This window comes from Coptis chinensis, chromosome 4, assembly GCF_015680905.1.
Source record: "Coptis chinensis isolate HL-2020 chromosome 4, ASM1568090v1, whole genome shotgun sequence".
In the NCBI taxonomy this organism is placed as follows: domain Eukaryota; kingdom Viridiplantae; phylum Streptophyta; class Magnoliopsida; order Ranunculales; family Ranunculaceae; genus Coptis; species Coptis chinensis.
Window position 1 is genome coordinate 49,119,928 of NC_141459.1, and position 13,961 is coordinate 49,133,888.

Sequence of the window (13,961 nt, forward strand, 5' to 3'; positions counted from 1 at the left end):
GAGAGACTCCTCTCGGACTTCTACAAAGCCCTGAGCGATAGCCCCAAATCTTGCATCGTTCTAGCAGAGACCAATGGGGATTTCAGAATCCCTCCAAATATTTTTAATTTATTACCCGTTTTTCATGGTTTAGACCATGAAAAACCTTATCAGCACATGCGTACGATTGAACAAGTCTTAACAACATTCCACCATCCTACGGTTGGTACGGAACAAATTAAATTAAGGCCCTTTCACCTTAGCCCGATAAGGCGTCTTGGTTAACGCTTGGCGCCTAATTTCGTGGACTCGTGGGCTAAACTTGTTCAAATTTTGTTTATGGAACATTTTTACCCACCCCTAAAGATGGATGAGATGCTTTCCAAGATTCATTTCTTTCGACAAAATCCTCATGAATCATTTTCAGAGGCTTGGAATCGTTTCACCGATCTGCTTATAGAGTGTCCACACCATAACTTAGCGAAAGACACGTTAGTTCGTGCCTTTTTCAAAGGACTTCTACACCACCATAAAGAAGTCCTTGACATAATGAATGGGGGTAGTTTCTTAAGCAAAGGAGCCTCGGAGGCTTATAAATTTTAGATGACCAAACTAAGCTTAAATAATAATTGGGGGTAGTGACGATTACTCCCGCTCCGCTAGTTCTTCTTCAACAGTTAAGGCCGCCGGTATGTTTGAAATTAAACACGATTCCGAGCTTAAAACTCTAATCGAATCACTCACTAAAAAGGTAGAGGCCATTTCTGTACAACAAAAGCCTATCCCCGTCATGAATGTAAATTCAAACCCATGTAGTTTCGTTGGAGTCCCGAGCATCCCGACTCCATCGTCTCTATAGCCTATGAACAGGCTTGTTCCATTAATAGTGAACCTAAGCCCTTTGAGACAAAATCCCAACTCCGGTTGGAGAAATAACCAACAAGTCACACCTCAAGGGTACAATAATCAATATGTTAGGCCAACGAGCGGCTTTAACCAAGCTCCACTACGACAAGGGCGAGGTGGTCGGGTAATTTTAATAATTATAACAACCAAGTGCAACCTCGACAAGGTCAAGCACAAGGTCAAGGTAATTATAATAATTATAATGCTAATAGGGTATCGTTCGGTCATTAATAATTATCAAAATCCACCCATAAATAATTCGTAAAATAGTTCGGTCACACCACGTGACTACTACACCCACACAACCGGATCGCCTTTGACACCTTCATACAAGTGAGCCAAAACTTTTCCAAACCATGGCTCAATCTAACCAGCGGCTTCTACAATCCGTTAATAATTTAACCCAACAGTTGGCTCAAGATAAAGCCCAAACCAAAGGTGTGTTGCCATGTCACGCAATACCTAATCCTAAAACAACAAACACAGCCTTTGAGGTAACCGATAATACTAGTAATGAATATGAAAATGTAGGTGAGATAAATGCCATCACCACTCTCCGTTCTGGCAGAGTGGTTGATAACAAGGTAACTATGCCTATAGTTACCCCACCAAGAGTAACCCTACACCTACTATTTTACTAGATACCCGAAATAGAAACTGAAGAGCCTACCATCGTAGAGGTACGGTTACAACACAACCTAAGAAACAAAAGCCACGGTTAAACATCCGGGTGATACCATTGCTAAATATAGACGTAAACCACCGTTTCCACAAAAATTAGCCATGTTAACTAGGGATACAAATTACGAGGAGATTAGGGACGTTTTTAAAAATCTAACTATAAACCTTCCCTTCCTCGAAGCTATTAAAAGCTACCACATCATGCTAAGTTTCTTAAGGAATTGTGTACTACTAGGCGAAGACAAATATACCAAAAGGCGCTTTTAATGTAACAATTCCCAACCTTATCTGAAAATAATGGAATTGTTAAGTACAAGGACCCTGGTCGTCCTACTGTACAATGCACCTTAGGAGATTCCTATACGACGACCGCGTTATTAGACCTGGGGGCTAGTGTTAACTTACTCCCATTTTATTTTTATAGACAAATAGGTCTAGACAAGATGCAACCCACTAAAATGACGTTGCAATTAGCTGATCGGTCTATTAAGTATCCTAAGGGTGTAGTCGAAAATGTGCTGGTAAAAGTTCAGGATTTCTACTATCCGGCTGATTTTGTAGTCCTCGATACGTAAGTCGCTAACGACTGGGTCCGATCATTTTAGGGCCCTCCTTTCCGGCAACCGCCAATGCGCTCATTAATTGCCGTGATGGTTCAATGTCCATGTCTTTTGGCCATCTTGCTGTTGAAGTCAATGTTTTTAAAACAAGGAGACAATTACCCGATTCGTCTATGGATGGAGAGGTTAGCATGATCGAAAGCGTTGTTCGAGATTATTTCAACAACACGTTCCCTGATAGTCATATGCCCAAAATTCTTTCCTTATGAAAGTCAGACTCCAACATTTTCATCCCTACACTAGTCGATACACATATTATTGATGAGGAAGGGATAGATGATTTTCTCAAAGATGTAGAGGACTACCATAGTAATGTGGATATGACCAATCTAGATGAGGAATTCGATGAGTTTTTTCGAGTAGGTGACAATTCACCCTATCAAGAACTAACTTGCATAACATCCACCTCGATTCCCCTCCTTCCTACCCTCTTTATTTAAATGCTTTGAGGACAAAACATGCTCCTTGTTTGGGGGGGGGGGCATAGAAACACGTGTAATTAAGACATCTGCTAGGATATAAATATGTATAATATGCATTAGAGGAAAAGAAAAATAGAAATAAAATAAAAACTCCAAAAAATAGAATAAAAGGGAGTCAAAAGCCAAAGAAAAGAAAAAGAAAAATATGGCTAAGGATGGAAACAAAGTATAGAAGCAAAAGAAAATAACAAGGTTTTTCTAAGTTACATAATCTGAAGACTCTATTATCTCGACTTGTCCTTTTGAATATCCATTTCCTTCCTTCTTAAACCATCTCCTAATCTCCGTAACATAACACCTAATAAAGACCTCTAGCTCAATTAGGAATAGGTTAGTGTGATAGTAAGTGGCGATGTGTTTGATCGACCCCGGCTTCCTTGTTGTCATTGAGATTGTAAGGTAAAAGTGTGCCCCATCGCATTAATCGAGTAGCTTAAACTTGAGTGGAAAAATCAGAGTGTTGTTTCTTGACTATTATTGTGAGAACCTACTTTAAGGACGCTTATTCCGAAGTTCTCGAAACAAACCCGCTAAACATTTTATAGTACTACTCATTGTGTATATGTTTATTGTAGATGATAGATTATTATGCATATATTAACTTAGGTTTCTGACTTGGTTATTCTTATGTAATTGCTAGAGAGATGTATAGATAGTTGAGCATGAATAAGGAAACAATAGTTTTATTTTCTTAGTCGTTGTAGTATAGATGAAGTTTGTGAGTACCTTCACTGGAAAACTCTCACGAGGCTATAACTCGTCCACTAGGGAATTCCTAGTGGTTTAAGGCCTTGTTGCATATGGTCAATGCAATCGCACTCAGTGAAACGAGAGTAGTTAGAACTCCATTTTTGGTCACTTATTCTAATTTCTCATCTTTGCTTGAGGACAAGCAAAATGCTGTTTGGGGGTGGTTTGATAAGAGCCCAAAACTGTAGTTTTAACCCCTTAATAATCATACTGTTAGACCAATTATGTGAATAATAACTAAGAGTTAATACTGATTACGTGTTTTTATGCATTTCAGGCTTCAAAGTCCATTATGTGCAGAAATGTGCCACTTTAGCGAGATAAAGGAGCAAAAGTCAGCAAAACTTCCGAATGTCATATCTTTGGACTCATACCTCGGATTGAGGCCTACCTTATGTCAAAACGACCGGCTCGGAAAGAGCTTCGCAATGGTCCAAGCCTTGACCCAATCAGAGGAGCAGAAGTGGACGAAAAGTCTGTGGAAGATAACTGCAGCTGAAGAGGCCTTCTTGGACTGAAAGAATTGGGTTTTGGGCCTGATTCTCTGGCCCAAAACATGGCTCCAAGCCCATGCACGATTTTTGGATCTGGATGTATAAAAACAAAAGCTTGACTCATTGTTAATGCCAGTTAGGTTAGGTAGATAGTTAGACCTAGATTAGTTAGCCTCCATTAATTAGTTTTAGAACTTAGTTTAATTAGTTTCAATTCATTGTATTAGATTAAACCTTTGAATCTTGTTCTTCATTTGATTAGATCAATAAAGTAGTATTCTTTATCAATTTTGATTTTGTCATTTCCAATTCTAGATCTAATTTCAATTCCTGTCCTTATTTCATTTTAGTCATTAAATTAGATTTTATTATTGTTTAATTAAGTAAATTTCGAATCTTGATAGTATGTTTAGTTATAATAATATGGGAAATGATGTTTTGATGACTCAAGGCTAAAACCTCCATTAGAGGGGTTGATGAAGCCTTGATGAAGACTTAGTTGTTTAGTATAGAATTGGTTGTAGAATCTATTCCACTCTAGAAGGTCGTGTTTCGCCATGAGAATGGGTGGACGGCCTCACATGCTAGTTAGTATCCGGTAGGAATGCCATGAACACTAGGGATTAAAACTCGAAATTCTCGCCGTAAGAACGTGAGAATTGAGATACAACATTCTACGCTAGGTTGTTAAGTTGGAGTCGAGGTGGATTCAATTCCCCTCTAATCCTTATCTAGATTCAAACAATCGTATTTCCGTAGCTTCGTAGATTAACTTTAGTTTATATTTTATCTTGTTATTTATTATATCGAGTAATTTAAAATAACGCGTCTTGTTAGCATAACATTTCGTAAAGCTCTCATTGACTTAAGACCGATTTCTTAGACTTAGAAAACAATCCATGCTAGGGAACTAGGAGTGGAACGAACTTCTTACTCCACTTAGTGCAATTCGCATCGAGAGTAGAAGATTTGATAATTGAGATAGTAAAAGATAGTTTTAGTTTACTTACGTTTTGAATTCATCGTTCATTTCGTAGGTAGACTAAACATTTAGCAGTTATCAATTGTTCATACTCTTGTTGGACTATGAGCATTCAGTGTTCATATAATGGAGTGGACTATGAACATTGAATGATCATACTCTTGTTGGACTATGAACATTTAGTGTTCATACCATTGAACTATAAACAGTGAATGTTCATACCTGACCATACATCAATAGACTAATGTTTGTAGGGTACTTTGCTATTTTTTAATGTCGATATCTGACGTTCATTTATTTGTTCATTTATTTGTAGGAATTACTCCAAGGGATGAAAAGCAAATCAAAGAGGAAGAACAAATCAAAGAAAAATAAGTCCCCAGGGAAAAGAGCATGTTCGAAATCTGCAACTAAGCAACAGAAGCCAGAATCGAGTAGCACTCCTACCAAGAAAAGGAAGAAAGAGTCAAGCAGCAAAGTAGTTCCTAAAAAGAAGAGTAGGAAAGCAGTTTCTAAAAAGAAGGTAGAAGAGGAGAGTGAAAAGGAGAATGAAGAGGAGGAGAAGGAAGATCATGGAAAGGAACTAGTATCGACCAAGGCACAGGCACCTCAGTTGTGAAGCAGCCTCTCCTGTATGATAAAACTAGTAAAACTTCTAAAGGAAAAGAAAATTCCAGAAAATTATGTTGAGGCAATGAAAAAGACACCATTCTGGTTGTTGTTTAAAGCATTGTTGGAAGGGGAGATTGTAGAAGGTAACGTAAACAAGCCCAACAAAGAAATATTTAATCTCTTGGACAAATATGATTTCAACTCTAATGAATTTCAGATGAATGGAAAAAGTTTAAAGCTGACTTATGAGGAGATAAGTCTAATGTTTGAAACGCTTGTAATGTAAATGTTTTTAATCCAACGGAGACTATTGGTTCTAAAGATAAACAAACAAGATTCATATCAAAGTACTTGGGTGGTGGGGAGAAATCAATAATCAACAAGGCTGATATAAGGGGTGCAATATTGCAGACCTTGAATGAGACAAATGATGAACATGCGGTGAAGATTTCTCGCCGATGTCGCTTTTACATGTTCACCACTTGCTTATTTTCTAATGCCAATTCAGAGTAACTTGGCCCTTAATCAAGGCTGTAGAAGACTTGGAATCATTGAGAAAGTTGTCTTGGCCCAATGCCATACACTAATTTAATTGATTGCTGCACCCAAAAACAAAAAGACGAAGATAAAGACGATCAGTGGATGCACAATAATCTTTATGGTATAGTATTTCAACCCGCATCTCCTTAATATATATGTTTGTATGTTTGTATAACAATTGGTGGAGTATGAACAATGATTGTTCATATATGAAATCTTTGTAAATGCCCTGTTTGTATAACATTTTTAGCACTAAATATGGGTTTCATCACACACATTGCAGTTTTGGATATGTGAGCACACCACACTCATTAAAAGGTGAAAAATCATGAAAGAAAATTCCCAAGGTGTGCGAGATGGAATCTGAAGAAATTGATTGGACAATTCGAAGCAACGGACTCAACATGTTAAAAGTCGATCGTAGATTTCAACCTATATGATGTGTATAAATACATACTATAGTATTAGTGTATAACTAGAATAACTGCATATGAGATGGTTGGGTGATTAGTAGCAAGGGAGGAGATAAGAGGAGGAAGATGAAGGAGGGAGATGAAGAGAAGATCAGCCAGATGAGAGGAGGAAGATGAAGGAGGGAGGAGATGAAGGAGGAGGGAGATGAATGAGGAGAAGAGAGAGAGACTATTAGAGAGGGGGTATGGTATGCATGACACCAACAAAGTGGATTTTAGGGGGCTTTTGAAAACGACCTCAAGAGTTCGCTACGCCTCCACGGATGAACACTGAATGTTAATAGTCCAATAAGAGTATGAACATTGATTGTTCATGGTCCAAATTTCAAACACTAATTGTTGATGCTGAACTTTATCAGGTAATTGTTGATGCCGAAGCTATAATAGATGAGGAAAGAACATTGCTGCAGAACATATCCAGTGACGTTGCACCCTCTGATCAGGTAGATTTCAACCTATATGAAGTGTATAAATACACACTATAGTATTCTTGTATAAATATACTATAGTATTAGTATTATTAATATCCAATAGCAGTTATGAACAAATATTGTTCATACCCCCAAATAGGCATGAACACCAATGTTCATAGTCGATAAGAGTATGAACATTGGTTGTTCATGGTGCAAATTCGAACACTAATTGTTGATCTTTGAACTTTATCGGGTAATTGTTGATGCCGGCTATAACAAATGAGAAAATAGCATTCTGCGCTAACATATCCATAGGATGGCGTTGTACCCTACTCCGGGTAGATTTCAACCTATATGAAGTGTATAAATACACACTATAGTATTAGTGTATAAATATACTATAGTATTAGTATTATTAATATCCAAAAACAGTTATGAACAAATATTGTTCATACCACTAACCGGTTATGAACAATCATTGTTCATACCCCCAAATAGGAATGAACACCTGAATGTTCATAGTCCAATAAGAGTATGAACATTGATTGTTCATGGTCCAAATTTCAAACACTAATTGTTGATCTTTGAACTTTATCAGGTAATTGTTGATGTCCAAGGTATAACAGATGATGAAATAGCATTGCCGCAGAACATATCCAGTGGCGTTGTACCTTCTGATCAAGAAATGATTGTCTAGCCTATGTGAAAGAAGATGATGAGGCCATGTTAATAAAGATCTGGAGAACCAAATTTTGAGGGGAGAAGGTCAACGACTTTCGAACAAGACCTTCATTTGTGCAAAGAAGAAAATGAACAATTGAAGAAAGAGTTGAGGGAGAAGGTCAACACACTTGAACAAGAACTTCTTTTGTGCAAAGAAGAAAATGAAAAGTTGAAGGAAGAGTTGGAAAAGAAGGTCAACACACTCGAACAAGACCTTCATTTGTTGCAAAAGAAGAAAATGAAAAGTTGAAGGAAGAGTTGAGGGAGAAGGTCAACACACTCGAACAAGACCTTCTGTTGTGCAAAGAAGAAAATGAAAAGTTTAAGGAAGAGTTGAGGGAGAAGGTCAACACACTCGAACAAGAACTTCTGTTGTGCAAAGAAGAAAATGAAAAGTTCAAGGAAGAGTTGAAAAAAGAAGGACCAGCAAAAGAGTGGGAAAAGCAAACCATTGACATCAAGAATGTAAGTCCTCCTCACATTGCTCCTACTATATAAGTTTTAATTAATACATTTAATTATAGAGCCCTAATTATATAGCTTAATTATATACCTATCTTTTTCACCTAATATTAACAGGGCCAACAAAAGTGATATTGTAACGGTTAAGGGAATGGATGTGGATGAAAAGGGTGATGATCTTTGACAAAGCGTGATCTTGATTGTGGAATTACCGAGAGACAATTTCTCACCAAAAAGAAAGAGCTCGAATCAGAGAATATGGAAGGCTTGCTCATTGAAAGACCACTGATCAGTAAAACAAAGCGAAAACTTCTCATTCTTGATGTCAATGGTTTGCTTCTTCACATAGGTAACAAGTTTGACCTTCCTTCAAATTGTATTGCCGACAAGTTCATTTCTGGAAAGGCAATATGTAAGAGGTCGTCCTGTGTTGATTTCCTGAAGTTTTGTTTTCAAAGGTTCAATGTTGGTGTTTGGTCATCAAGGACAAAACGAAATTTGGACGGTGTGCTCAATATTGCCATGGGCGATATGAAGTCCCAATTGTTGTTTTGTTGGGACCAATCCCATTGCTCTACTACTGGGTTTTACACTATTGAGAACAATGAGAAGCCTTTGATGTTGAAAGAACTTGTCAAACTTTGGGATAAGGATGACCCAAATCTTCCTTGGGAGAAGAGAGAGTACAATGAATCGAACAGTCTCCTCGTCGATGATTCTCCTTATAAAGCATTGCTTAATCCTGCACACACTGCCATCTTCCCTACTTCATACGACATCCGTGATAAGAACGACAATTCGTTAGGACATGGGGGTGATATTAGGATGTATTTGGATGGAGTAGCGACATCAGAGAATGTTCAAAAGTATATTCAGCAACACCCTTTTAGGCAGCCTGCAATTACAAAGAGCCATCCATGTTGGCAACATTATTCGCAGGTCATCAATTCTTGTTCGCAGGCTCCTTCAGTACGTGGATTGTGAAAATTGTTCTTGATTTCGAGGAATGCTTAAACTTCAGAATACTTCTATGAGCAGTTTGTTTTCTAGTTTGATTACAGAATGGTTTGTAGTTTGTGTTGTATTACTGAAACATACCCCACAAACATTGTACTTTTCTGTATGTCTATGAATTAAAATGAATAATTTGGTACATAAGGTGGACGATATTAAATTGAAACCTAAACCAACATATTGACCAGAAATTGATTGGGTCAAGAGCATAAAAAACGTACTTCATTGATTAGGCTATTTCATTTAGGACTGCTAAAAACAAAGAAATTGATTATGTTCTCATTTCATTGCAGTATAACGACACTACATTGTCGTATGATCCGATTTAAAGAACATGCATAAGAAACTGGAATCCAAAATAAACTGTTATTTGAAAAACCTTTTCTATCACTCAACTTTTACATTAACAGTGACAAACAAGTTCTTAAGCTTCTCTACCAGCGGCCCAACCATCTCACTCTGCCCACACAGTTCACATTTAAGCATGGTGAGCCCTTTTCCAACCAAGTTTGGCAACATCTCGGTAAATTCCCTCTCCCCTTGACAACCACTTGGACAGGGGATGTCTTTGTAAGGACATACGCCTATCCAGTGATCTGTTTCACCACAATAACAAGCATCCAATTGACCGGGTAGTTGTTGGAATACATTGCAGCGAGGGTTGGAGCATACCAAAAACTTGTGCACTCCACCATATTCATAAACTCCATAATGTGGTATCATAAAACAATTGCAATGTTGTTTGTGGCAACGGGTATTAAGGCATTTGCAATCAAGTGCAGTATGTTTCCTTGATTCACAGATCTGACATGTGACCTGTAAGCCGAATGTAATCAACGGTTATTTGAAAATTAAAAGGGAGCAGAAAATAAAATGTGCTCTAAAGAATATTGTATTTGGCCATCACAAAGAAATAGAAGGTAATAGAGAAATTAAATGAGGTTTTAGACCCTCTTACCACACCAACCGGTAAGAATCGATTGGGAATTGCATGATCTTGAGCTTCACCATCTTGGTAGCTTTGAACGCCCAAGCGAAGCCATCGTGAAAATATATGATGTTGTTGCTAATCGAGTGAGCTGGCTTTAACGATTTTTAGCGAGGGCCCTATCGCGAGACAAAACCAACTGGTTGGTTTTCGTCATGCATCTGTCCTCATCTTCTCTCTTATTTTTTTTCGCCCAAATACCTTTCTCCTTCACCCATCTCTCTCTCTCTCCACTCATCTCCAACTCTCTCTCGGCCACTCCCCCTCCCCGCCACGCAATATGATAGTAATTGTTTTTCTTTTGGGACCAATGGCACACTTGTAATAATTGTTTTTTTTGGGGTCTGTCCAACACAATATGGGGTCCGTCAGTAACAGGACCTGAATGCATTACAACCCGCGTTCTCAAACTCAGAATTCCCCTCGCTCGACTCAACTTTCCAAGAACTCCTCCCTCAACTACTCTATCCCTAAACTATTCCAAGGTAACCCACAATTCTTTTCGTTCTCCCTCAATAATGATCCGCGACGACGGTTGAAGTGCATTTTGACAAAGACAACTACCTTATCTCCACACTTCACTCCTCTCTTCTCTTCAATCTCACTAGATAAAAGCGTCTGTTGAAGAAGAGCCTGAGGTTCCTCCTCAAATGGTTGAATACCCCAGGATTGAAACTCCCCAAGGTATATATGCAATTTTAAAGTGAAAGTTTTAGTTTTTAGATTTTTTTGGTGATTTGAGATGATATGTACAGATAATTTTGATTGTTAGCATTTCTGACGTGTCATTTGTCTAGGATCAGTAATTAGTAATCCGTTGGTCATCAAATGTGAAAGGTAAAGAAAACTTGAATGGATTAATTTTCTGAGCATGTCTTCAGTGCGCAGGTCGTATGGTGCGCAGGTCATATGGGCTGTTGGATCAGTACTTTTGCCATTAAATACACACGCACCCCTTGGTATGAGTGGCCGAGATGTCAGGGCGTACCCTACATCTCGCGCACCATAGATTTAGCCTAATTTTCCAACATATGGTTAAAAACAAGCATGTTTTGAATTTACTGGACAAAACCAACTTGGCGGAGCTTTAACGTTCGGGCGGACAGGGGGTTATGTGGCCCAAAAGTAATTTTTGCTTTTGCATGTCGTCCTCATTCACGAACAATTTCTCCTCTCCCTCTCCCTCTCCCTCTTTCCTTCTCAACCAAACCCAACTCTCTCTCTTCTCCACTTTCGGCTCCATGCCCCGCTGCTTGGTAGGTTATCTAGTCTTGATTTAGTTTTTCATATAGTGTTTTATCAATTTTTGTTCTCGCCCTACCGCGGAGAGTTCTACTTAAGAATACTCTTTATGAATTGTTCTCCTTACTACCAATTTTGTCATATTTTTGTTTGCTAATGAGGTTTAACTGTATACATATGGTGGACTAAATCTCCTGGTTTATTGTAGATTGCCTAAATTTTTATTCGTTGTTTATATTTGCTCTCTTCTAGGATGAAGAAAAAAGAGCAAAAAAGTACATTTGCCCTAAGAAGAAGGGCCGGACAAAAGGAGGATAAAAATACTGAGGGGAAGGCGTAGGGGAAACTCAGATTATTATGGGCACGTTGCAGTTTGTCAAAGTTGCAAAGCGGATTTCTTTGATACATTAGAACCGCAAGAAGCAACTGAATTGAAGTTCGTCTCCTTTTGGGTTTTGGTGAATGCGATATCCATTTTGCAGTTCCTTGTCGTTGGTTCTGCAGATGAGGAACCAAGGATGTCCGAACTTGTTACCCATGAGAGACTGATTTTGGAAGTGTTGAAGAAGAGGGTTTCAAGCCGGGCTTATAGAATTAAGGATGAATATTTGACTTTTAAGAAGTCTGATGTTGCTTACGGGGTTGTTGTTTACCCGATCAGCCTACGACATATACTACGAGGATGTGTAAGAAGAAACCCGAAGTTTAGGGAAAAGTATTTTGATGTTGCTCCCTAAGTAAGAGAAAAAGTCGCGATTTCTCTCGGGTTGAAATTTTAGAAGCTAGGGCGATGGCAAAGAAAAATACCATCAATGATGCAGAGTGTTGGAATGATGTCTATAGACTAAACAGTCGTGTATGTTCTAGGCTCTTTTCTGATACCCATGAGCCATCGTGGGGTCGGCTGCTCAAAATGTGGATGTTCTTGATGATTTGTAGCCTTTGATAGGTTTCCTTGGGGCTATTTTGTATTTGAAGTTATTAAGGATAGTTTGGAGGCTCTTAACAAGAAAATGGAACTTCTGGACCAACCCAATTTTAGTTCAGCCCTCCATGGTGTTTAATAATTTTAGTCTTTGGATTTTCCTCCGTGTGTCACTTCTTTGGGTCCACATCATTTGGATGAAAATGTTTTCCCTTGGTTGTTAGGGTGGGTGGATATTCGAGGGGAAAACAACAAAGGGGTAGTACGGGAAGGGAAATTGAAGAATCCATAGGTAAATGCATATTTTTATTCCTTAAAGTTATTAAGTGTTTCTAACTTGTTAAATACACTTAAATCGCAGATACAAGACGCTTATTCAAACGCTGTGAGTAGCAAGGAGGCATTCAGTACTCCTTCTTCCACTCCTCGCCTCTTACGAGGAGTTTTAATTCTAGTATAATCAGGCTTGTTTTTCATAGAAATAAATACAACACGCCTATCTAAAATTTCACACACTACACTTGCATCAATGGCTAAAAGAACAAGAGACTCCTCTCCGATTTTTATAAAGCCCTAAACGATGGGCCCTAAGTAGGCGCATCGATTTCTTTGCAGACCTAGTGGGGATTTTGAATCCCCTAATATATTTAACTTGTTACCGGTTTTTCATGGTTTAGACCATGAGAAGCTTTTACCAAAGACATGCATCGTAGGATAGACCAAGTTCTCACTACATTCCATCATCCTAGCATAAGTCCAGAACAAGTTAAACTTAGGTGTTTCCTTTCACCACTAGCCGACAAGGCGGCGTCTTGGTTAACTGCCCAAACGCCAAACTCTGTGGACTCATGGGCTCAACTTGTTCAATTATTCATGGAACAGTTTTACCCACCACTAAAGGCAGATGAAATGCTTCACAAGATTCATTTCTTCCACCATAATCCTCATGAATCCTTTTGAGGAGGCACGGAATCGTTTCATCGATCTTCTCTATTGAATGCCAGATCATAATCTTCGCGAAAGACACGCTTTGTTCGTGCTTTCTTCAAGGGGCTTTCACATTATCATAAGGAGGTTCTAGATATCATGGTAGGGGTAGTTTTCTTAGTAAAGGAGCTTGGAGCTTATACATTCTTAGAAGATCAATCTAAGAGGAACAACAATTGGGGAGGTAACGATTCCTCCCGCTCCTCTCCTTCTTCTCTTGAGGTTAAACATGATCCCGAAGCTTAAAACTCTTATCGATGCCCTCACTAAAAGGTAGATGCCATCTCGTTCAACAACAACCCACCTCCGTCATGAACATTAACTCTACTCGTTGTAAATGCATTTGTAGTCTTGAGCATTCCGACTTCTATTGTCCTCTTGTCTATACACAAACACCACCACAACCATCACACTTCAACCAGTTAACTCAACACCAAGGACAAGGGAACTTAGGTGACCAGAATAGAGGTTTAGTACCCATAACCCATAACTATCAACATCAAGACATGAACGCTCAACAAGCTTTAATTCCAATACAACCATCTACAGACAAAGTAGTAGTGACCTTGTTGGAGAAACAAAATCAAATTATGCAACAAAACTCCAACTTAATGAAAGATCAGCATGATCAAAACTCTAATATGATGAAACAAACGATGCAAATGATCTTTTTCTTTGTGCCAAAAGG

The 13,961-nt window shown here is 38.5% G+C and overlaps 1 protein-coding gene across 1 annotated transcript; it reads left to right on the top strand.

The window, feature by feature from the left end:
- Nucleotides 1–8,375: 8,375 nt before the first annotated feature.
- LOC147503813 (putative FCP1 homology domain-containing protein C1271.03c) lies at nucleotides 8,376–9,101 on the top strand. The gene has a single exon (XM_086604965.1). The coding sequence runs from the start codon at nucleotides 8,376–8,378 to the stop codon at nucleotides 9,099–9,101; it is 726 nt and encodes a 241-aa protein (XP_086461091.1).
- Nucleotides 9,102–13,961: the final 4,860 nt, after the last annotated feature.

Coding starts and splice junctions, on each gene's coding strand:
- LOC147503813 (XM_086604965.1), top strand. CDS start 8,376: ATGGAAGGCTTGCTCATTGAAAGACCACTGATCAGTAAAACAAAGCGA.